The sequence below is a fragment of the Miniopterus natalensis genome, chromosome 11, assembly GCF_054644295.1.
Source record: "Miniopterus natalensis isolate mMinNat1 chromosome 11, mMinNat1.hap1, whole genome shotgun sequence".
In the NCBI taxonomy this organism is placed as follows: Eukaryota; Metazoa; Chordata; class Mammalia; order Chiroptera; family Miniopteridae; genus Miniopterus; species Miniopterus natalensis.
The window spans coordinates 38,054,339-38,079,053 of record NC_142091.1 but is presented as its reverse complement, the minus strand read 5'-3'; the positions used below and the strand labels follow the sequence as shown (position 1 = coordinate 38,079,053).

Genomic DNA, 24,715 nt, shown 5'->3' with positions numbered 1-24,715 from the left:
GTCTGTCTTGGAATTAAACTAGGAGATGTCTCCTCCTGGCTTCAGAAAGAATGGAAACCTTCCCTTTCCTGAGAAGGGTCCCTGGCTTCCCACAAGCTGGGAGGAGGCATAGGGGTGGGAAGAGGATGGCCCAGGACAGTGTGTACATCTGGGTCGCTGGTGGTTCCAGAGGTGCCAAGGGGCCCTGCCAACCTCAAATCGCCACGGCCAGCCCAACCTTCCCTGACACTGCCCTTCTCAACTTGCTGGCTGGGATTCCCCCACCCTCACTCCTTCCCATCTCCCAACATCTCCAGGAGGCTCCTGTGAAAGTGCTCAGGTGGCCCTAGGCCACAGCCATCTCGATGCAGTGCTGAGGTCAGTTTAATCAAATTCAAGTTGGACGAGACCCAGGCCCAGGGGCTGTCTACATTCTGCATAGAGTCTTAAAGCCACATGGGGAAGGAGGGTGGGGCTGTGGGGCAGAACATGGGAGGTGCTACCAGCAGCCAGTGCTTCTGACACACAGAATAATAACAAGACCAGATACTCACATGGGGCTGACGCTGTGCCAAGGGCTATTCTAGGGTAACTCTAACCTTCACAACCATGCTATTATTGCACCCAATGTACAGATTGGGAAACCGAGGCACAGGGAGTAAAAGTATCTTCCCCAAAGGCACACAGCTATTCATGGGAAGTGACTGGCAGGATTCTGACTCCGTAATTCACGCCCTTAGCCACTGAGTGAGCAGAGCTCAGAACTGAGGCGATTCCCACCCACCCTCTGCTCTCCACTCTTTCAAAAGCAGCCCTGAGGTTCCTCCTCTCAGCCTGAAGTGTCACCTAGGAGGCCCTGCCAGCTGTGAGTGCTGCCAGGCACATCCTCATCTTACTGACCTTGCTGACCAGGCCCAGCTGGGAGGGAGGGAGGGAGGAAGGGAGGCAGGGAGGGAGGCAGGGAGGGAGGGAGGGAGGGAGGGAGGGACAGGGGAACTGAGGGGACAGGCCACCAGAAAGTTCTGCTCTGCCATCCCCACCACTCATGTGTGGGCACTGTACATCTTCAAGTCTCGTGGAACTCATCTGGAAATGGGGATAACAACACATTCTAGAACCACGAGGACTTCCAGGAGACGGTGCAGGTGGAAGGCTTGGTTAAACTGGGAGGCTTGTGCTTGCGGAACCATGACTTCTCCCTCAGTAAGGACATGGAGGTTTCATAAGGCTGTTGAAACAATTTGGCTCTTTTTTCTCTTTTTGTTTCCAAATGGGATTGCTTTTCCAGGTTCACTTGGAAGCGTGAGCTCTTAGAATGGAAACTGGTAGAAGACTGAGTTGGCCAGTCTTCACTAAAGCCATACCGGATACAGGTGGCAGAATCTGGACCTTAACCTTCCACCAGACCATGGACAGGGGTTGTGTCTGATCTCTCTCTGAAGCCTCAGGCCCCAGCACCAGACTGGGCACAAGGCTGGGTTCAGGCAATCTTTACTGAAATACACTGAATTGAATTTCACCTCTCCGAATACACTGATTTCTTGGAGTGAGTACTATTCCATCTTGTGGCAGAAGGAGGCAAAGCCACTGCATTTGGGACAGGTGCGTTCTTGGAATGTCTGTGGATCCAGCTGTTGACAAGGGAATTTTATCTACAAAAGCAAATCTCCATACGCCTCTCCTTAGCAACGCTTCGCCAGCAGTTCATTCTCATTAGTGTGGAAGTTTGAAAGCCATGAAGCTGGCATTTCTCCAAAACATTCTATAATTCAGACTAATTGGGGGCTGCTCCCTAGATCAGTAAAGCCAGCTTTGCTGTCTGCAAACTCCCTTGTCACCTGGGTGTAAGGCCAGAGCAGGGTGAGGTTTTTAAAGGAACAACTGCGCCCCCCTGGTCCTTCCAGAGAGGACTCTAGTCCCAGCGCATGCCTGAGCCTGGCCATTGAAAGTGATGTTTCCTTCCACCTGAGTGCCTTGCAGTTCTGGAAGGTGGGTCAGTCAGGCCGAAGGGAGGGACTTTACCTGGACGCAAGATCTCCCAACAGGCTGGGTGGGTCAGAGGAGGCAGGAGGAGTGGTCAGGAGAAAGTTCAGAGAGGAAGAAAACAGAAAGCATGTTCATTCACCAAGCCGGGGAGAGAGACCCTGGGACACATCCCGCCCGCCCCTGCCTGGCTGTAACTGCTCATTCAGGGACACACGTGGCATTCGCCTTTCCCCAGGGGACTGAGACCTGGGTTGGCTCCGTCAAACCCCCTACAAGGCCTCGCTGAGCCCCAGGATCCACATCTGTAAAGGAGACATGAAAACTAAGCCCTGTGCTGCCTCCCCAGGGAGGCCTTTCTAGCGAAGGAAGCAATTTGGGATTCACTGCGGGTCCCTCCAAGAGGCAGCCTGAGGCAGGCTGGGTCCCGCAAGAGTCACAGGGCGTGGGGCTTGGGGTTTGCGATTCTGAGATGTCCTGTAATTTGTGGTCAGCATTACACACTGCCACCTGCATGAGGCATTATTCTCATAACAAGGGGACTAAACATCTAATGCTATTAGCTTTCCGATCTCTTTGTAGAAATTTAGGGTTAGAGAAAAAAAAAAAAAAAATCCTTGTGACAAATTAGAAATCCTAACTCTAGGTTTATAACATGTAGGTCCAATATATGGGAAAAGTAGTTTTTTCTGAGCCTCCCTCCACCAGACTGTGCTCCAGGGCAGGGAATATGCCTGGTCCACTAGCCTGACCCCAGAACCCAGCCCATGACCTGAGATTAGGGGAGGAGACTGCAGGAAATGTTTGGGGAACCGTTTGGGCCTCTGTTTCTCCATCTGTAAAATGGGAGAGTCAGAACACCCCCAGTCCAGCTGTAGGATTCTTGGCCCCTTTAGCCATTTCCCCAGCAGATCACCATGGGCATGAGTGGGGGGTGCTGTACCCCAAGGTGTGATGAAGGGCACAGAATCCCCTGGACACCCCACAACATAGACTTTGGGAAGCCTCCCCCCACCCATGTGCCCAGAGGAGGGGCTAGGGAAGAGGAGGGAAGAGAAGGAGGGAAAGATGGGAGGGGCAACGGAGGGGCTGAAGGCCTCTGAAGCAAGAGAGGGTAAAGGGGCACAGGGGGGGCAGGAAGGAAGGAGGGATGGAGCAGGAAGTCCTGGAGCTTGGTTCATCCTCAAGGTGGATGCAGCTAAAAAGTCCAGCAAACAGGCAGAAAGGGGCAGCAGTCTGTGGGCGGTTAGGGGCACTCCCTTCTGCACTTAAGGGTCCTGGGAGGGACGGGAGCACTCACCCGCCCCTGGACACCACCAGCTTCACTTTCACTTTGTAGGAAACAATGATGCCCAGGATCTCTCTGTTGGCTCCTTCCCTCAACCTGCAAGGCAACATAGGGAAGGTGGTTCATGGGAGCTCACTGGGTGGGCAAGACATGGCAGGGGTGGGCTGTGGTTGGGGGCAAAAGTCATCTGTCCCTCTCCTGAGCCACTCAGCCATCTTGAGCAAGCAGAGCAGTATGTGAGAAAGGTACGCTCTGCCCCTGAGGGGGTGGGAACTTGGAAAAGAATGACCAGACCATATAGCTAGCCCTGGAACCCCTGCCTTTGGGGGGCACCCCCACCTCTTCCCTCATCCCTACACCTTCCCAACTCCTGATTCGTCCTCTCTTGCTGGGACAGGTCCAGCAGCCACTCCTTCCCTTCCAGCCTCACTATACCTCAGGGACAAACGCCATCTGACTGAAGACACTAGGTTAGGATTTGCTGCCTCTTACAGGAAGCCTCACCAGGTTGCTCTCCCTCAGAGCCCAGCACTGACTAAGGGACCTGGGCGTAAGGTCCATCGTATTTCCTGGGTTATTCCTGGATAGTGGTGGGAGTAAAGGGACAGCTTCCCTGGAAGTTTTAAGCTTCTGAGGACAGGCCCCGGACAATGCTTGGGAAGAGGGTAACCCACGCCTTGTGCTGGCACTGGTGGGGCCAAGGTGGGTGTGGATCCACTGGGGACAGGGTGAACATTCGAGAGCCTGGGACTAGGGAGGGCAGGTCCTCACAGGGTGCTGGAGGCCAGGTTTGTGTCTTCATGCTTGAGCTTCCCATCCAGGGCAAGGCCCCTCTTCTCTCGATTGTTGGCCAGGAAGGGGGTGAGCGTGTAGACCTTGCAGAACGTTGAGCTGGGTGCCACTGTGTCACTGAGAAGAAGGGAGACAGGTGTAGAAATGTCTCCCAGAGCCAACCCCAGCTTAACCAGGACATCTCAAAGACCACATAGTAACATTTAAAAAATATTTTTAAGTTGTAAAAATACTGATTGCTATCATACATAAACACACACATACAGGAAAAATTAAATGAAATGCAACTGCTCAAAAAATTATATGCAGGACCAGGAGAAAAGACAAGCCTTCTAATAAGAACATCTACTTCCTTTAGGTGAGAAAAAAATGTTTCACTTGAGATCTCTCTTCTTTCCTTAGCTGCTAACAAGCTTGGAACAAAGTTCTATGCTCAATCATAGTAGGTCTCTTCAAACCTAGATTTTTAAAAAATATATTCTCTACCCTCCCATACAACCTCTTTTATATAATGAGCTGGATTATTCCTTTATCAGACTAGAAAAGCTGTGTACCAAGTGCCTTACCCTCTTTGCTTTGGCTGCCAGGGAGCTCAGAGCAAAGTATCTCCCTTCAATATAGGTTTCTGGCACAGCATAATTATGACCCCAGCCCTCTTACAATCATTAGCTCTTATTTTGTCATTCTAGTTTTAATGGGTCTTTTCCTTAACTGCAAGATGCATTTTCTTGTAGCTAAATCAAGTGAATGTTTTCTACAAGGCTGTTCAGGATCATCTACCATGAGTGGCAAGGAAGTCTGAGGCCCAGCCTTCTGCCAGGTGCAGAAGAGGTAAGTAGCCCCAGGGTTTCTCTTCTCCCCACCCAACCCCATGCATCCGAGGCTGGTCTTATGTTCACTTACTCGGCCTCTTCCATGGCCACAGGGCACTTGTACTGGGCTGTGTTGAAAAGGCAGATGTCCGCATACTGGCGCACTGGGGAGGAAGAGGGAAACGGGGTGGTGTATGAGTCAGGGGTGTAGCTTCCAGGCATCCGACGCTCCCCTGAGCTGGCAGCTCCAGGCAATGACCAGAGTTCATTGGGGGCTTCCACAGCAGACCACCCCATGCTCCCTGCAAAGGGCAGCCCAAGCAAACCCATTCCCTTCCATAACCAAAAAACCTTCTCCTTGAGTGTAGCTTTGTCCTGAACCCAGGGGAACTGGGAGGCAGTGTAAACAGTAAACTCATTACCTGGACAATAAGCAGCCTCAGAAGCCTTACCCTTTGGCTTAGAGTAGGCCCTGGGCTTCCCTGAGGCCAGTAGTTATTTACAAGGCTGTTAACAAGGGGAGAGCCTTCAGCTACCCCTCCCTCGGGGGGATTCCCTCTTGCCCCGCCCTGGGCTGCCCTCCGCCTGGGGTACCCGAGATCTTGATCTTCTTCACTGTCTTGTTGGTGTTGTTGGTGACATGGACATTGACGCTTATGGGTTCTCCGTGGTAATAGATCTGGAAGGTGTAAGAAGGGAGAAGGGCTGAATCGGAGGACACCAAACTCTAGAGAGGGGGAGGCAGAAGAGGCCTCACACACATCTCCTAGACCCTCGCCACTCCGACACTGACCCCAAGGTCATCAACCACTTTCCACTGATGCCACCAGGCATGTTAGACTTCAGTTCCTTTGTGGGACCTTGAAAGATGGTTGAATTAGAAGGTGATATTCCTGGGCTCCAATCCTGGGTTAGTCACCAGAAATAACGATAACACTAATAATAACGATGAGGATGAACGGTGTGACCTTGTGCAGGCTTCCTAAGCCTCAGCTTTCCCCTCTTTACAACAGAGGAGTTGGACTGGGTGATGCTGTATCAGGCAACTGCCAGCTCTGGCTGCCTGGAATTTTAGACACAGGGGGATCTAGAAGTAGGAGAAGGTGGGGAAGGGTTGGCCCACTCACTGAGGGAACCTGCTCTGAGTCCTCACTGAAGGACCTCAGCTTGAATCTTGCCCCAAGCACTTGCCTTCAGCTGTTCCCGGAGAGGAGAAGGGATGCTCACAGCTCAAGGATGGATGGGGGTGTGGAGAGATGGCCAGGACCCTTCGGGAGGTACACTGATTTCTGAAGTCAGTCTCATCCTTCAGGCTAATACTCCCTCTGCCACCCCTCTAAGTCCCAAGAGGCTTTCCTGAATCCCCCAAGGGAAATCTCAGGTCCCCTGAGCCCTGTGATCCTAGAGCTGGGGGCAGAAGCTCCTACCGAGGAGTCCCGAGGCCATGAAAGAGCTGGGATCTGAGGTCCCAGCCCTGGCAGAGCAACCCCCACCCCCACCAAGTCTGAGCCTCCTACCTCTTTATCCAGGGAGGCTTCTAGATGCAAGGGCTTGTCCGACATGAGGAACTGCCTGGTGGTCTCGGCTGTGGGCTGGGGGCCAGGCCTCTCCGGGGCGTATTGCACCTTTCTGATAACCAGGCGCACGGAATTCCTAATGGAGGTGGGCAGAGAGAAAGATGACCAGAGTCACCTGCCTCCATCCCCTTTCCTTGCATTCCTCACATCCCTCTCCTGCTCAAAGACTGCCATCGCTCCCCATGGCCTCAGACGCCAGTTCAAACTGCAGAGATTGGCATAGGAGCCTTGTCACCATCTGGCCCTACTCCATCCTTCCCCATTCTGTCCCAGCACCCCTGCCTCCTCACTATAACCCTGGATGGTCTATCTAGTTCTTTCCCTGAAGCTTCACTTGCACTGGGGCCCCACCTATAATACCCTCTTCCCACCGCTTCTGCCCTCATTTGCTTCCTTCTTCAAGGCCCGGGTAGAGTTCTCCTCTTCCAGGAAACCTTCCTGGATCCACCCACTTGGATCTCCTCCTGGTCTGAACATCAGAGCAGAGCCACCCCACAGCAGGGCTTCATGTGGGTCTGTGTCTTGGTGGCCAGCAGGATGGTAGGAAAGGGACCATGTTTTCACTTCCTGCATCCCTTATGTCCTCTGATAGTGTAAGCTCCTTAAAGACAGAGCTTTTTGTCTAAATTGTTCACTGCTGTATTCTCAGCACCTGTGACAGTGTCTTCCATCTAACAATTGCCTGCTAACTATCTATTAAATAAAAATATGCAGGAGGACATGGACCCCATGAGCCAATGGGGCCTTGGGGAGGTGATGGGTTCAGTGACAGGGCATCGATTCAGTCAGGGGAGTGCAGGCCACGGAAAGATAAAGACTCAGTGAGAGGGTGGAGGCCAGAGATGAGATGGGACTCAATGAAAGTGATGGGGGCTCAGGGACAGGGAGGGGACAGGGACTCAGTGAGGCAGTCTCCATGCTAGATATGCTGGCATCCCCATGCTAGATATGCCGGCATCCCCATTTCTCAGATAAGCTGCCTCCTTTCCCTGGAGCTGGATAGCCAGGGTTAAAGTCCTAACTCTCCCTTTACTAACTCTGACCTTGAGTGAATTAACCTCTGTGTCCCAGTTCCTCATCTGTAAAACAGTAACAGGAGCAGGACCAACCTCTTAGGGTAGCTAGGAGGATTAAATTAGTTGAGACATGCCTATCACTTTGAATACTGTCCAGCACTTAATAAGTCTTTGATAAATGATACTTGCTATATCATTGTTAGTAGTAACTCTGGTGAGGACTTTAAATGTCCCATTAGTAGTGAGGTGAGGGCGATAGCTCTCACTGTTGTTCCTCTTTCTTGCTCTGATAAAGCTCCACCCCCAAAATCCAGCACCCCCCTCCTTTACTCTGGTCTCAGACCTTAAGCAGAAACAAGGGACAGAGAAACAAGGGAGAAGGGCCCCATTCCCCCCTCAAAACACACACACACACACACACACACACACACACACGTTGCCCAGGCAGGGGGTGGAGATGCCTGCAATACATCCTGTAGCCACCAGGCGGCACACTTGGCCCACTCCCTAAGAGACTGCAGTGCTCTCAGACAGCTGAGGCAGGAACCCTCCTAGGCAGGGTGCATCTGAGCTGGGGGCTGAGGAAGCGCACCCCAGAAGTCACGGCCAGCTGTTTCAGGATGCCAGCCTGGGCTCTCTGTCTGCCCAGGGCTGTGCCTCTCCAGGAAAACACCTCCCCTCTCTGAGACATGAGCTGACCTCCCTCCCCCTCCTACCCTGGGTGGGTTCACTTTCTCCACTTTTCTACCTTGCTTGGAAGCCTCCATTGATACCTGTCACCACCACCACCTGCTGCTGATGGCCTCCCAGAAGGAAAACTGGGAAACTGGCCTGGGAAAAACTAGCTCGCTGTTTAAAACAATCTGAATTTCGAGTTTTTTCCAAAACAAAGTAAAAAGGCATGCAATCTGGAGGGGATGAGACTAGATGCAGGGAGATGGAGAAAGCAGATACAATGGTGTAAAGAAAAAAATGCTGAGGCCTGAAACAGAGCAATTGAGCCACCTCTTCCAAGAAGCCCTGCCAGCTTTCCTGAGTGACCTTCTCAGAGCTCCCAAGGCTGGAATGTGAGGCCCCTCCTAGAACATTTCCAGGTATTGTTACTTATCTCTTCTTCTGGGTCACCTATCTCCCTCTTTCTGCCAGCAGGCAGCCCACACTTGAGCCAGAAGCTGTGCCCTTCTCACCGCTTGTGGATCTTCTCCTCCAGGTTCTCTGCGCAAAAGGCTTTGACTTCATAGTCCACACCGCAGGCCTGTGGGGAAGGGGTCACTGACCACAGGGCCCAGGAGTGGGCAGGGTCCCAAGAGCATGGCCAGCCACCCACTCATTTTACAAACGAAGATGCTGGAATGGAACCCAAGCTCCCACAGCCCAACAGCTCCTCCGTCTGACCCAGGAGCCCTGTGCTTGGCCCCAGGGTTATGCTTCCTCCCTCTGTGGCTGCCTCCCCATCTGACCTTCTCACAGAGCTGTTCCCCAGCTCACCCAACACAGGGCATCCCACACACCCCTAACTGGGCTCTATTTTATGGGCTCCTGCCTCATCGGGGTGACCATCCTCTCCAAGGCAGCCACCCGGACATACAGCAGGAGCCTCAGCAGCCCGGTTTGGGAGCACCTCCTGCGTGCAGACCCGGCCCTGGGTGCACTGCTTCAGCGTCTCACTCCACCCTCTCAACCACATGAGGAAGCACATCCTGTAATCTCCCTTTTGCAGATGAAAAAATGGGCTCAGAGATCTGGGGCCTGAGACACTAGTAGTGTCACTTCTCTCTGAGCTTCAGTTTCCCCACCTATGAAATGACTGCACCTCCATACGAGGTGTGAGGCCACGTGGAGTCCAGAGAACATTTTGGTCCTGTTGCAGCCAACACCAAGGTCAGCGAGAGTGACAGGAGAGCCTTTGGACACATAACTAAGGTGGGATAAGGAGGATCCGTATCTGCTGCCCTCTCTGTAAAGAGACAGATTAGATTGGCCTGGACACAAGGAGGCTTCTACAGGAAGGGTTCTAGCACCTCCTGGGGAGAAAGCCAGGGACCTGGGGACTTGAGTGTCTTATACTCAGAGAGATGCTCCCTCTGAGGTGACCCACCTTCCCTGTGTCTTCGGGCCCTGGTTGCAACGTCACCGAGCATGGGAGGTTTGGAGGGATCTGTTAAGAGGACAGACAGAATGAACCTCCTGTCACATTCACCCCTTACCTCCCCATGTCCCCCACCCCCCACACATTCATCAGACCAAGGTCGCTACGGACAGGCATGTCTCTTCCATCAGACTAAGGGCTCCAGAGGACAGACCATGTCTCTCCCGTCAGACCTCCCCAAGCCATGCCCCACATGGGGCCAAAGGCCCCTCCAGTAAAGCCAAGGACTTCAGTGTTTGTTTTTTATCTAAAGGGTTTAACCTAGCCTAGTCCTCACAGAACAGCAGTTGAAAAAGATCTTTCCATGATGTCTACAGTGGTGGGAAGAACAATGGCCCCAAAGATGTCTACATCCTAATCCCCAAACCTGTGACTATGTTATCTTATGTGGCAAAAGGGACTCTATGGGTGTGATTAAGTTAAGGATCTGGGGATGAAGAGATTATCCTGGACAATCCAGGAGGTTCCGATGAAGACACGTGGGGATGGGGTGGGGAGGAGGCTATGAGCCAAGGGCTGTGGGCAGTCTCTAGAAACTGGAGAAGGCAAGGGAACAGATTCTGCCCCAGAGCCTCCAGGAAGAACGCAGCCCTGCTGACACCTTGATTTTAGCCTGAGGAGGCCCGTTTTTGACATCTGACCTCCAGAACTTTAAGGTAATAATTGGCAGGTTTCACAGCCACCAGGCTTGTGGTGGTTTGTCACCAAGCCCCAGGAAACTAATACATTCATGAAGGAGAGGATGATCTGTGCCCTCTCCCCTACTCTAACCCCCGAAGAGAGCAAGGAGATTTCACTTTGTCACAAAACCGAGAGTCTGAGAAACAGGACATTTTAAAACCCAGAATCTTGGAATCTTAGAATGGAAAGATGCCAGAGCCAGAAATCCTCTACTTGCCGTCCCTCAATGGTGAGCCAGGCTGAAGCTGGGCCAGTGGGCAGCCAGTCTGAGGGAGGAGACAGCCTTGTAGTGGCCCAAGGGCAAGAAAGGGTTCCTTCTTTCTCCGCAGCCCCTTGTACCTCCTTCCTCCCACCAGGGTCTGAGGAGTGGCTCAGAGGTAAGAGTGACACCCTTGGCAGAGGCCAGAGAAGAGACATTTACCAGGCAGTGTGACAGTGCCCCAGGTCCCAACGCACACTGGGAAATTAGATGGCATGGAGCTGCTGCCCCACTGTGCCCGTCCAGAGGGCTTCCTCTAGGTGGTGCTTCTGGAATGGGGCCCCAGGGGCTGGCAGTCACTGACCTCAAAGGTGAACGGGTAGGCGTGCTCGCCCAGCTTCTTGATGAGGCGTTCCTGCAGCCGGGTCAGGGGCTTCTTGTCCTCGGGGGCCGGTGGGAAGGACTGCACATTGGCCACAAACAGGTCCTTGCGAAAGGTCAGGCCCAGGACATCCAGGTCCTCCCGGCCATAGCGGAAGGCGCAGGTCAGTGTCACATAGACTGTGGGAGCAGGGGGCACTGAGGAGGCGCCTGGGAGGGCAGCAAACAAGCCCCCCACAGCAGCAGCTGTAGACCTGAGATTGAGCCAACTGGAGGCCACAGGTCTGTCCCAAAGCTCCTGGGGGGAGGGCTGCACTGCTCTTGGGACAGGGGTATTGGGTACCTGGGTAGCCACCCATGGCCTGGCATCTGGAGGAGGGGGGGTCGACTGCTGGATCAATTCTTTCCTCCTCCCCCGCCCTGCCCCAGCCCAGGGCCATGTGAAGGGGAACAACTGGAGAGAGCAGAGGGAGGGGAAACAAGTGCTGGGTGGCACCCAGAAGGTATGAGGTCTTATCCCAATCTAACCTTTCCTGCTATCTTCCTGCCGACCTTAGACAACCCCTTCACCTCCACAGCAATCAATTTTCTCTCCTATAAAATGACTAACTTCTGCCCTGTTCACAACCCAGCCTTGGGATCATCATGATATATTGATGTGAAAGTTCTCAGGGCATTAAATGGTTCTCCCCAGCAGACATGGGGCAGGGCAGCCCAGGCAGGAGGAGGCCGGGGCACCTGCTCTGCTGTGTGCTTTGGGGCTGTCGAGGGAAGAGCAGTGGGGATGGGCAGGGAGAGGCAATAGCATTGGCTGTGAGCCAGGGAGGCCCTGGGCTGGAGGTGGGAGGGGGAAGAGGCTGGGGTGGGAGCCTCACCTCTCCTCTCCTTGAGGTACTCAGGATCCACCAGGACCACACCATCTGGAGGAAGGACAGACAGTTGAGCAGGCCCTCCCAATGTTACCTCTCTAACTCCTAAGCCCCAAACACGAGGCCAACCCAAACTCCACCATCTGTCTGTCCAAAAGCACCATGAGAGAAATGGGGCCAGTACTGAGAGGTGGCACCACCACGCCCCACCTCCCACCCCTAGGCTGGCCTTACAGACCCAGCTGGTGACTTCTGGCAGGTTACTTAACTTCTCTGTTTCTTCATCTGTTACAATAATAATATGGGTCCAAAGCCCCTATTATTAGGTATAATTTGGAATTTGGAAGTTTTGAATTGTAGGAAGGCCATAGGGTAAATCTTCCAAGTATTCTGTACCACCCTCTGCAGGAGCTGGGAAGCACTCCATGGTCAAACCCATTGCTACCTCTGCTGGAAAATGTGAATATTTTCACTGAGAGGCCAAATGAGGCATAAATGGCCTCCTATCCGCTCCGGTCAGGTTTTGCCATGAAATGAATCCTGTTATGAGCAATGTTAAGCTTTCAAAGCTTCTTAGATTGGGGCTTTGCAGATCAGGGTTTGTGGTCCTGTTGCACCTGCCTCCCACGGCTCCTGAGAGGACTCAATGTGCTAATGTGTGTAAAGCATTAGATGGCACCTGGTGTATGTGACACCTTGGAGAATGTCCCAGGGCCTGGTCTTGGGAGTGTAGGGTCCAGCCAGACACAAAGAATGTTTTCTCTGCCCAGAACCCCAGGAGATCAGAACACTGGTTTGGGGTCATCCCTTTGCTTGACATCCCCCGTCATCTCCGGCTAAACTCGACCCAGCTATATGCATTGAACAAGCAGAACTCTCTCTCTCCCCTCACCTTACCCCCCACCCCCACCCCCACCCCCACCCCACCCCACACTGCCCGCTACCACTGACCTCTCAGGGAATCTCAGGTCACATCTGGAAGTGAGTACCCAGAGAACCTTAGGTCCTATCCCAATGCTGGGCAGGTGCAAGGGACAGCTGGTCTGGGAGTGCCCACCCATGGCCAGAGCCTGCCTTGCATCTTCCCTCCTTTTGCTGAGGGTGTTCCTATGTGCCTGGGCACCAGAGGCTCAGGGGACCATTAGCTCAGAGGGCATCCCAGTGAGGGGACTCCTTCCAGTCAGGGGCATCAGGGAAGGCTCCCTGGGGGAGAGAAGCTGTAACCAGGTCTTACAGGGCAAGTAAGAGTCATCAAGAGATGACCGAGGGGCACTGCAAGGCAGTCCTCTGGGACCCCCAGGCCCAGCACCGGGCTTGCATGAAGCAGGTGCTCTTCAACACTTGCTGAGCAGCTCTCACGGTGCCCGGTGTGCTGGGCAGCTGGTCCCCCCTGTTGGTGCCTCACCCCCAGCCTCTGTGCCACCTCTGCTGCCACCTTAGTAGGCCAGTGGGTTGGAAACTGCATCTTAGCATGCCACAGGCTCTGCTGCCGGGGTTTGAATCCAGGCTCCTTGACCTACTAGTTCTATGACCTGGAGCAAGTCACTTAACCTCTCTGGGCCTCATCTCCTCACCTGTAAAGCAGGGATAATAGCAGCTACCCCCAGTGTCTGGCATAAGCCTTACAGCGAGGGTGACTGCTGTCACCATCACCCCCATCCTTTATGATCATCAGGGCGCCTTCCCTGCTTCTCACTGACTCCTTCTCACTTGGCCCTCAGCCAAGAGGAAAGGAGCTGCTCAGTAAACGTTTGCCTACTGAAGCAGGAAGCCTCTCACGCCCCATTCTTGACACCAGAGGCCTGAGGACTATTCCCGGGTTGCTTCAACACACCCTTCTCTGGAAGAGGCCTGGCCAGCCCCACTTCCCCCATCGCCTTCTGGCCTCCAGGAACTCACCCACAGGGTCCACGAGCTCGATGTGGTCCACAAAGTCCCGCTTTCCCAGATAGACGGTGAGCTAGGGAGGACAGGCACAGGGTTACATTAGCAGCTGTTGGCCCAGAGAACACACTCCTGAAAAGCCACTGGCCCTTGCCTTGCTGAAAACCTTGGGAGCTGCCCTTGAAACTCCTAGACCCATCCTAACCCTCATTGAAATCCTAAGTGGCTTGGGCCTGAGCTCCAGCCCTAATAGTAATAACAAACCCTTGTGCAATTTTGAAAGCACCCGTTCATCCTAAACCTCTATTGTTCCCATTTTACAGATGAGGACACTGAGTCCTGGAGACGTCTCGCCAAGCATCACTGAGGGTGAGGCAGCCACGGCAGCAAAGAGGTCTGCTGAGAGGGAGTCCTGGGCGCATCTCTGGGAGGCCAGGGAAACCAAGAGCAAGGGCACAAGTGTGACGCTCTGAACATGGAGATCTGAACAGTCTGGCAGAAACCCACTCATGTGAGGGCCAGTGTTCAGCAGTGAGGAATCCGGAGCTGGTGCTCCACTCAGTAGCCAGCCTTCAGGGAAGATCCCAAGCTACAATCCAGAGGGTTATCCTACATGCTTCCTGCTCCTCCACAACCCCTAAACCCTGAGGAGTCCCCATCACAGGTCTCAGTCCAGCCCCTCCTCTCTGTCCCCACAGCCACTCCTGCCTGGACTGCGCACCAGCCGCTCCATGGTCTGCTGCCTGCAGCCTCACATCCCCTCCTCAGCCACACTGGCCCTCCTAGAATGCTAATCTAACGATGCTGTTCCCGTCTGAAAAGCCTTTAATGGTTCCTCGGTGCCCAGAAATAAGATGACAAATGGGTTTCATTCCAAATGCCAACTCTGATCGATGGTAGGAGCGCCTGGGGCGCTGGGCTGAGAAGGAATCTAGGCTGGAATCCGGGCTCAGCAGGAAAGGTGACTGGCGATGTCTACTGTGGGAGCACAAGAGGTGCCACTTGCCAGCCCAGGCCAGGAGTCCAAGCCGCTAAGCCTCCCACCAGACCCGTCAGGACCCAGCCCTGCAGCCTCCCCGCCTCAGCTCCTGCTCCCTCGGCCTCCCTCTGGACACTCAGATGCAACCACCATGATCCCCTACACTCCCTATGATTTATGTGCATGCCTAGAATGCCTTCTGCACCCTGTCTTGTCTGGAAACACCACCGGGCTGGGTCCTGCAGCCCCTGGGCAGCCCTTTTTCTCACATCTGCCACTTTAAATTGAAATGCTCACCTTCCTTGTCTGCCTGCCCCATCTGGCTGTGGGTGGCACGGGCTGTGCCTTATTTATCTCTTCATACCCTCCCCGACTCCCACCTGCTCACTGGGCCCTGACATGAATGATGTCAGTAGTATCTATTTGCTGAACCTCTTGAGAGGAAAGCAGGATGGAGCCTGGGGCCTGTGGGAGCTGCCCAGAGAACTAGATGACACCATGGTTCAGCAGAGAGGCTCCAGGAGCCTCTCACACCAGAGCAAGCAGGGCCCTGAGGCACTTGGCACTTACTCTAATTACCGCACTCACACCAAAGTCTCTGTGGAGTCTCCCCACACCAGAGCAGGGGCTCCTTAAAGTCCAGGGCAGTTGTACCACTCCAACCCCAGACAGGAAGCTTCCTGAGAGGGCCCTGCCCCCTGTGGCTTAGGGCTCCTCCCAGCCTCAGATGGGGGTGTCCAGGGTCCTGCATGGTCAGTAGATAGGCCCAAGAGAGGACAAGAGCTCAGGGTCAGGGAGGAGCTGGTATGCAGCTGTGGTAGACTCACCTTTCCATTTGGGCTCGCCTTCTTGAACACCCTGTGGGGAGAAAGAGAAGGCAGGCCAGGGTTAGCATGTCCCACCCAGGGGAGGGTTCCTGAAGGCCGTCCCTCAGCGGGACTGAGGACAAGGGGCCTGGAGTGATTTTCAGGCACCATCTAAGCCTTGAGAGCTGCAACACTGCCGAGCATAATCAGATCTCTACCTCTACCCCCACCCAAGCCACCATTATTGCCATGATAGCTCTCCTGGGCTCTGGCCACAGCCCCCTCAGTCTATTTTTCAACCAGCAGGTGGAGGGAGTCTTTCAAGATGTAAATCAGACCATGTGGCTCACTTGCTCAAACTCCGCCCAGTTCACACAGAGGACAAGCCTGGTCTGAGTGTCTGCCCTGCCTCCTTTACCTCCCAGCATCACCTCCCACTTTTCTGCCTCACTCCTCCAGCCACATGGCCTCCCTGCTGTTCCCCCAGCATGCCAGGGTGCCTCCTGCCTTGGGGCCTTTGCTCTAGCAGTCCCCTCTCCTGGGACACTCCCCCCGCACAGATCTGCTTGCCCAGCCTTATGCGATGGGTCTTCACCCTGTGCCCTGCCCCACACTCCTGCTCCTCCTCTCACACACACTACCCCGTATTCTGGGGCCCAAGGGACCACTGATGAGACTGAGCTTGGCTTGCAAGGAAAGGCCTGGCATATTCCTCCCCCACCTCCCCTAGGAGTTCTGAGCTTTTCTCCTCCTCATAAATATTTATCAGTATTTGGAGTGTGAAGATGCCTCAGTCAGCTGGAGTGTAATAATTGCTAAAGTGAGAAAAAATACAGATCACATGGTTTGAACCAGCAACTCCCAGGTTGGGCTGGACCTGCAGAGGAGACCAGAAATCTCTAAGAGGCACAAGTGGCATTCTGGGCACAGAAGGGGGCTGGGGACCAGGTTGAAAGGAGTGATCATCAAAAAGGGAGGAAGGGAGCTAAGAAGGAACTAGCATTTGTTAAGTACCTAGTTAATTTTTTTCATCTAACAGCACTGTAAATGGGCATTATAACCCCTATTTTATAGATAATGAACTAGGGTTCAGAGAGATGTAGTAATTTGCCCAGAACACACAGCAAGCAAAGGGCTATGTCAGGATTCAGACACAATTCTGCCTGTCTGCCTCCAGAAGCTGGGTACTTTATATCCAAACCCACTGCTTTCTAAAGCAGGTGTTTTTATCAAGATCAGGAATGGAAAAGAGGGGAAATGAGGGCAAGAGAGGGGAGGGAAAGAGGAAGAAATGAAAAGACTAGTACGAGGTGAGGAGAGTGAGGAAACATGGCCAGTGGTGGGGGATGTTCCGTCACTGACTCAATCAGCCCCTAGAGCCACCTCCTCAGGAAGCTGGGATGCTGATGGCTTCCTCAAGCAACAACAGCACCTGCCCATGACCTGAGAGCATGTTATGCCCTAGTCACATCTCAAGTATTTTTCCCAAAACACTGCTGATCCTTCAACAATCCCATTTCAGAGATGAGAAAACTGAGGGTCAGACAGGCGAACTGTGGCTACCTTTCCAAGCCCTCCCTGAAGCAACTCCACCAGCTTCCTGACCCCAATGCTGTTAGCAAAAAGGCCCTTGTGAGGGTGCATCCCGGTCCCCAGGACCCCCACACGTGCAGCACCACACAGATGGCTTCTGCCTGTCCACTTTGAAGAGTCAACACAAACGCGCAGGACTGTGGTCAAAGCCAAACTTCCAGATTGTGGGTCTGGTTTACCCCCGAGTCCCATCTATGCCCCACAGGCCTGGTTCTGAGCGTCAAAGCCGGGTCCCGTACAGGAAATACCAGTGGTGTTCTAGCTGATGAAGGCTCTCTGGAGACAAGGAACCGAAACCCACCCAGGGTAGCTCAAGAAAAGGAGGAGGGGTATGAAAAGAGACAAAAATCTCACGGAAAGAACGCGTAGGCAGGCTGCACTGGGGCCGGGGCCGGGGCCGGGAACAGGGCAGCCATCAGCATCTCAGCTGGTTGCTCTCTCCCCACTTCTCCCTCCGGGGCTGCAAGTGCTCCCGGCTGCGCGGCTCTCTGTGCGGCTGCTCCATCGTCTCTGCGGACCAGCTCTCTCTGCTTACTCAGGGCTTTGCTGCTCTTTCATCATTTGGCTTGCGTCTGCCTGTCACTCTGACCCTCTTCCTACTCTGCCTCTCACTCAGCTTCCCACTGTTAGCTGCTGAAGAGCCCAATTCCAAATTCCCAGGAGAGGAATTCCATTGGTCAGCTTCGGTCAGGTGTCCCACACCTGGGCCAGTCGGCTCTGACTAGAACGTGTCATGTGGCCCACGCACGAGACAGGGGCAGAAGAGAGTCTACAGAGCAGTGTTTTGCAAACCAAGGACCACAACCCATTAGCTGATAATGAAATCAACTTAAAAAACTGCCACCAGCACTTCGTTGATGTTGTGTTAATGCAATAGAAGATATAAGCATGAGGTACAGATAGCAAGGGTATTACAGATAGTAGGTATTACTATATTTACCAATACTCCGTTCCCCTCTAAGCCCCTGCAAATTTCTCCAGCCCTATGAAGTTGGGCATGCCCATGTGGCCTGCTCTAGCCAATGAAATAGGAGAAGTGTCACATGACATTTCTAGACAGAGCATTTAAAGGCGGGTGCATGTCTGCTCTATTGTTTTCCTTGGAGCCTATAAAAATGACCACAAACTTAATGGCTTAAAACAATATAAACTTATCTTACAGTTTTGTAGTTCAGAAGTTCAAAATGTACCTCACAGCCTTGGCTGGGTGGCTCAGTTGGTTGGAGCGTAGTCCCATACACCAAAAGGTTTAGGGCTCAGTCCCCAGTAGGGGGCATGTAGGAGGCAGCCAACTGATGTTTGCTCTCACATCAATGTTTCTCTCTCTCTCTCCTTTTCCCTTCCTCTGTCTCTAAAAATCAATAAAAAAATCTTTTTAAAAAAAATTTTTTAAGATGTTGGCAGGGCTATGTTCCTCTCTAGAGGCTCTAGGGGCAAATCTGTGTCCTCACCCTTTCCAGCTTCTAGGCCACCCACATTCTTGGTTTCATGGCCTCTTCCTCCAGCTTCCAATCCAGCAACAACAGGTTGAGTTCTTATCACATTGCGTCACTCTGACCTCTTCTGCCTCTCTCTTCTACTTTTAAAGACCCTTATGAATACATTCAGTGCCCTATTGTAAGATCAACTGATTAGCAACCTTAACTCCATCTGCAACTGTAATTCCCTTGGCCATGTAATGTAATATACTCTAAAGTTCCAAGGATTAGGATGTAGACACCTTTGGGGGGCCATTCTTCGGCCTACCACACCCTCTTTCCTCTGCCGCAGAAAGCAGCAATGATCGGGATGGGGAAGCCTCCGGCAACCTAAATTCCAGGGCACTCCTGCTAGATAATAGATTTGTAGCATGATTAAAAAAGAAAGTTCTAGCACCACTAAGATTTGAGGGTTTTTGTTATTGCAGTCGACCAGCTTCTCCTGGCTGATATGAAAAGTAAGTATGACTTAGTGAAACTTTCATTTCAGGTGAACAGAGTTACAATGTTAAGTGAATTTCGTGCTGCAAATTTTTTAATGTTTAAAATCCACTGTTCTAGAGAAACATGCCTAAAACAAACATACCCTATCAGTGTCTGCAAACCTATTGGGCCCTATTTTCTGATTCCATTCCATCTGGTGGTGCTGCCAGGCAGACCAGCAGGTCAACTCTCCATGAACCAGAATACTGGCTTCTCCAAGGAACTCCATTCCCCACCTGTAGCGTGGGGTACATGTTGATCAACTTTACACTAATATTCCGCTGCTGTTCAGTGAACCACCAGTCCTCCCAGTGTCCATGTGTGCCTGCAGGAAGAGGCCTGCACCACAAGGGACCCAGAACAAAATACCTTCCTTGATAGCTTGCCTAACAACCAAGAGTTTATAATCCTGTGTGGTTCAGCCAAACAATGGAATATTGCATAGCAGTGAAATTATACTTGCATCTTTCATAACAGGGGATGCCTACGATAGAATATTAAGCAGAATAAATCAGGATTCAAAATAATATATTTGGCATGAGCTCAATTTGTACTCAATAAATACCGAAAGAAAAAAATGATAGGATGGCCATACTCTTCAAATTGATCTGCAAAGTCAATGCAATCCCTATCAAAATCCCCACTGGCTTTCCTGCAGAAATTGACAGACTGATCCTAAAATTTATATGGAAATACAAAGAACCCAGAATAGTCAAAAAATGTTGGGGGAGGGGAAATAGAACAAAGTTGGAGGACTCACACTCTCCTGAATTCACAACTTACTACAAGTCTATAAGAATCAAGACTGTGTGATACTTACATAAGGATAGACACATAGGTCAATGGAACAGAGAGACCAGAAATAAACCCATATACTTATGGTCAACTAATTTTTGACAAGGGAGCCAAGACAAGTCAATGGGGGGAAAACAGTCTCTTCAACAAATGATGCTGGGACAACTGGATATCCACAGGCAAAAGAATGAAGTTAGGCTCACTAGCTCACACCATGTAAAAAAATTAACTCAAAATGGATCAAAGGCCCAGTGTAAGAGCTACAGCTATAAAACTCTTAGAAGAGCCCTGCCAGTGTGGTTCATTGGCTGAGTGTCGACCCATGCACCGAGAACTCGTCAGTTCCATTCCTGGTCAGGGCACATGCCCCGGTTTCAGGCTGGATCCCCGGAGGGGGGTGTGCAGGAGGCAACCAATCAATGTTTCACTTATGGAAGTTTCTATCTCTCTCTCTCTCTCTCTCTTTCTCTCTCTTGCTCTCAATAAAAACATATTGTTTAAAATCCTTTAAAACTCTTAGAAGAAAACATGACCTTGAATTAGGCAATGATTTCTTAGATATGACACAAAAATCACAGGCCACTAAAGAAAAAAAATGTATAAAACTGACTTCAAGATTAAAAACTTTTGCGTTCTAAAAGTCACTGTCAAGAAAATGAGAAGACAACCCACAGAATGGAGAAAATGTTTTCAAGTCATGTATCTGATAAGAATCTAGTATCCAGGATATATAAAGACTTTATTTCAGTTCAATAATAAACAGGCAAATGACCCAGTTAGACATGAACAATGGGTATGAACAGGCATTTCTGCAAAAAAGATATACAAATGTCCAATAAGCACATGAAATGATATTCAGCATCATTGGTCATCGAAGAAATGCACATCCCAGTAAGACACTTCATACCCACCAGAATAGCTATACTAACAAGTGTTGTCAGGGATGCGGAGAAACTGGAACCCTCATATACTGCTGGTGGGAATGTAAGCAGTGGAGTCACTTTGGAAAATAGTCTGGCATTTCCTCTAAAAGATAAACGTAGAACTAACACATGACGCAGCAGTTCCATCCTAGGTATATACCCAAGAGAATTAAGAACAGATGTTCACACAAAAACATGTACATAAATATTCATAGTAGCATTATCCATAATGGCCATAAAAGATAAAAAAATATCAATCAATTGATGAATATATTTTTTAATGTGATATATCCATACAATGGAGTATTATTCAGCTGCAAAAAGAAATGAAGTACTGATTCATGCTACAACGTGGATGAACCTTGAAAACATTAAGTGAAAGAAGCTAGTCACGAAAGACCACACATTGTTTGGTTCCATTTATATGAAATGTCCAGAACAGGAAAGTACAGAGAGACAAAAAGTAGATTAGTGGTTGCCAGGGGCTGGTGCGAGGGGAAATGGGAAGTGATTACTAATGGGTAGGAGATTCTGTTCGGGGTGATTTAAATGTTCTGAAATTAGGTGGTGGTGATGGTGATACAACCTTGTGAACAAAGTAAAACTGTGGCTATTACCGCATGTAAATTATATATCAATTTTAAAAACTAAAACTAAAAATGACCCCCCAAAAAATGAATAAAAGGAAAGAACATGTGCCTAAATATTAACAGGGTTAGAAGAGGCTCCCTCCACCCACCCACCTCTTTATACCTCTTATTTGTCCATTTTGAACAATAAGCCCAAATTGTTTCATAAAGTTGCCAAGGCTTCCTTAACAAGATATGTCTCAAGCCTTGGAGAAAGGAGAGTCTGGAAAAAATATTGTGAGCAAAGTAGAAAAATATGGATCCTAATGACTCTGAATCCTTTGAAGTTAGAATCTCTGGTTCTGCAATTTTACAATCCAGAGTCCACATCTCTGTGCTTCCTCAGATCCCTCAGGTCTCCAGGCCTGCAGTGTCAGCTATTAGAATTCCTGTGCTGCATCTTCTGCTCAGCTATCTCCTTTTCCAGGAAGCCTTCCCCGATTTCCCCCAAGACTGGGTTAGATGCCCCCCCAACTCCCACACCCAGTGTGTCCCCAGTCACAACATTTCCCACACTCTATAATGGTCTGTTTACTCACCCTCTGCTTCCCTTATATCACTTCAATGAGAATAGGGATTTTATTTGTGTTATTGACACTAGACCCCTGGGGCATAGCGTGGTGCCTGGGGCATAGTAGGTACTCAATAAATAAATACAAGTTGAACGCTGTTGAAGGAATGTTCTAAGAGAGAATTAGTCAAAAGCGAGTATGGATTAAGTCGGTAATGATCCTTTTCTCTAGGTCAGTGGACTCCAGGGATCTCTTCTTCTGCCTATAGTTCTCTTTGGCTGTCAGGATCAATGGGCACTGGGCTTAGAAAATGCTTCATAGGGGCAGGGTCCCAGCCACCATCGGGCCGAGGCAGGAATATATATAACTGATATACCCAACACAGGCGTCTGCACAGGCTCTCCCACTCACTGTTTACTTACATTCACACAGCTCCTACCACTGCCAGGCTCTGGGGGCATTAAGATAAACAATTCATGGCCCCTGCTGACAAAAGACCAAGTTAGAGACACCCACCGAGAGCCATGTCTTCCTCGCATTAGGCTCTCCCTGTGCTAGGTACTCACTTCACACGTTACGTTATTATTCCACCTAAATATTCCCACTTTTTCAGAGAAGAAACCTAAGACTTGGTGATCCTAAATAACTTACCCAAAGTCATATAGCCAGCATCAGGAGAACAACCCCATGAATGGGCTTCCCATGGGAAATCATTTAGACAAAACATGTCTTAATATCGGAAAACTCATCCTGGGGAGACTATCTGTGAATGCGGACTCACTACCAGCGACTTGAGAGAGCACTGGTAACAATTCATTCCTTTGTGAGCAATGGAAAATTCATGTTGGAGAAAACTGGTATATTGTCCATCAGTGAATGCGACAGGCCTTCAGTCAGCATCAGAAAGCACACCCAGGAGAGAAACCAGGTGCCAGTTCCTGCTCTAAGTGTGTCATCAACAGTAACTCATTTGTTCCTCCAACAACCTTATAAGGAGCTATTACTATCATCCCCATTTCACAGATGAGGAAACTAAGGCAAAGAGAATTTAAGTAATTTGCCCAAGGTCACACAGCTAGTGAGGGGTGGAGCTAAGATATCAGAGCCCAGGCGGTCCGGCTCCAGAGATGACACTTTTAACCACTCCCAGCATTACCTTTTGGGTGTGGCTGTGTGGTTCTGTCTGGGAAGTCAAGGAAGGCTTCAAGGAGGGCATAGCAGAGGCAGATCTTGAAAAACACTCAGCACTGAGGTGACAGCACTGCAGGCAGAGGCCTAAAGAGAGCAACTGAGTCCCCTGGGTGCTTGGGGAATAGTGGGCAGGCTGATGGGGCTGAAATGTGTCCTGAGTGCCTGAGAGGAGCACAGGGAGCAGGGTCCAGTCACTGCCAGACAGTCCTGGAGCACCTCAGTGTGCGAGCCCTGGGCTGGGTGCGAGGGTCTTGAATGCCAAGCTAAGGATCTTGGACCATATAGAAGGCAATGAGGAGTCACGAGCATTTGGGGGAAGGATGAATGATTGGCCAGGACTGTATTTTGGACACAGAGATGCTCCAGACCCCATAACTTCCCCCACCACTGCCTCTGACAGCCATCATGGCTTAGCTGGGTAGTGTGGGGAGCTGGCAGGGGGCATTCACTCTCAGGTACAGCCGCCCTACATTCTGACCCACTTTCCCGGGTGTGGGAACAGCCATCAGGGAGCAGAAAGGCGTGAGGAGCAGGTGGCTGTGGCAGCAAAGAGGCTTCTAGGGCCCTTATCACACTCTCCCTGGTAGCAGAGTTATTTGTGTACTGGCTTGTCGGCTCTGCCAGAACTGAACAGCCCTCCCTGTGTCAGAACATTGTCTGCCTGTTTACCCACCATTAGTGCACCTGCTTCTCAGGACAGCCCAGGAGCGGGAAGGAAGCAGGAAGGCAGGAAATGTCACCCCCATTTCACAGATTTGTGGAGTCTGAGCGATCACAGTGCAGCCTGCTTCATTCCCAGGTGGAGGGATCAAAACTCAAGGGAGGAAAGAGTCTTGAGCTGGGGCCAGGAAACTCGGGCTCAGAGGCTCGCTGGTGTGCTCAGAGCCACAGACAAGGAGGAGATGGTGCTTCTGGTGCTCCTGTCCCATCGTGGCTCAAAATTCCTTGGGCCTCTGCAGGTGGAAGGGTGCCTGGTGGTGTCTGGCAGGTCTGAGGGGGAGGGGTGGTGGATGGGGGTCTGGCCAAGTCAAGCTCCAGGCCTCTGGCTCCTAGGCAGACAGCAATTCCTCCAGCCTCCTGCTGCATTCATGGGTCCACTTTTCTGGCCATGATCCATATTTGTGGAGATTTTCAAGAGGTGCAGAGCAAGGAAGGAGGGAGCCACCAGGTGGCCATGACAAAGGGGAGACTCTTAAAGGACCATAACCCTTTTTCTGGTAACCCAAGAAACTGGAGATCTTAAAGTCAAAGGCTAATGAAAATTTCACCAAGTGGGCTCGCAGCTGGATCCCAGAGAGCCCGCCTGACTGCTCTCCAGCCTTCCCCAGGGTGGAGAGGCTGCTGGCAGAGGGGACAGAGTGGACGCTAAAGCAAGCAGACCCTGCCTGAGTCCTGTGTGACCTCAGGGGAGTTTAGCATCCTCTCTGAGGCATGCTTGCCCTGGTCTGGAAAGTTGGGGTGATGTCTACCCCATAGGCTGGAGGTATTTACAAGGACTTAGTACAAAATAAAAAAAGACTTGGTAACTAGTACGGAATTGATAAAGGGAAGCCAACATCAGTGGTACTATCATTATTACTGTTATTATCTTCATTCTCCTGGCCAACACTCTGCTCTCCCTCCAGGGCCCGGGGAGAGCTCTTGCCAAATGTCCCTCAAGCATGAAGGCCTTGGGGTTGGAGGAGGGGGTGATGTTGCCCCTGCTGGAGACAGGGA

The 24,715-nt window shown here is 51.3% G+C and overlaps 1 protein-coding gene across 1 annotated transcript in view; it reads right to left on the bottom strand.

Moving 5' to 3' along the window:
* The window catches only part of ARRB1 (arrestin beta 1), a 66,830-nt gene that overhangs the window by 3,977 nt on the left and 38,138 nt on the right, over nucleotides 1-24,715 (bottom strand). Inside the window, exons 2-12 of the mRNA XM_087821656.1 lie at nucleotides 15,417-15,447; nucleotides 13,626-13,686; nucleotides 11,733-11,777; nucleotides 10,841-11,037; nucleotides 9,546-9,605; nucleotides 8,635-8,702; nucleotides 6,372-6,507; nucleotides 5,449-5,533; nucleotides 4,946-5,018; nucleotides 4,022-4,159; nucleotides 3,263-3,346 (exon numbers count right to left, since the gene is read on the bottom strand). Of these exons, the coding sequence (XP_087677782.1) occupies nucleotides 3,263-3,346; nucleotides 4,022-4,159; nucleotides 4,946-5,018; nucleotides 5,449-5,533; nucleotides 6,372-6,507; nucleotides 8,635-8,702; nucleotides 9,546-9,605; nucleotides 10,841-11,037; nucleotides 11,733-11,777; nucleotides 13,626-13,686; nucleotides 15,417-15,447 (978 nt within the window). The remainder of the gene's footprint in view (nucleotides 1-3,262; nucleotides 3,347-4,021; nucleotides 4,160-4,945; nucleotides 5,019-5,448; nucleotides 5,534-6,371; nucleotides 6,508-8,634; nucleotides 8,703-9,545; nucleotides 9,606-10,840; nucleotides 11,038-11,732; nucleotides 11,778-13,625; nucleotides 13,687-15,416; nucleotides 15,448-24,715) is intronic.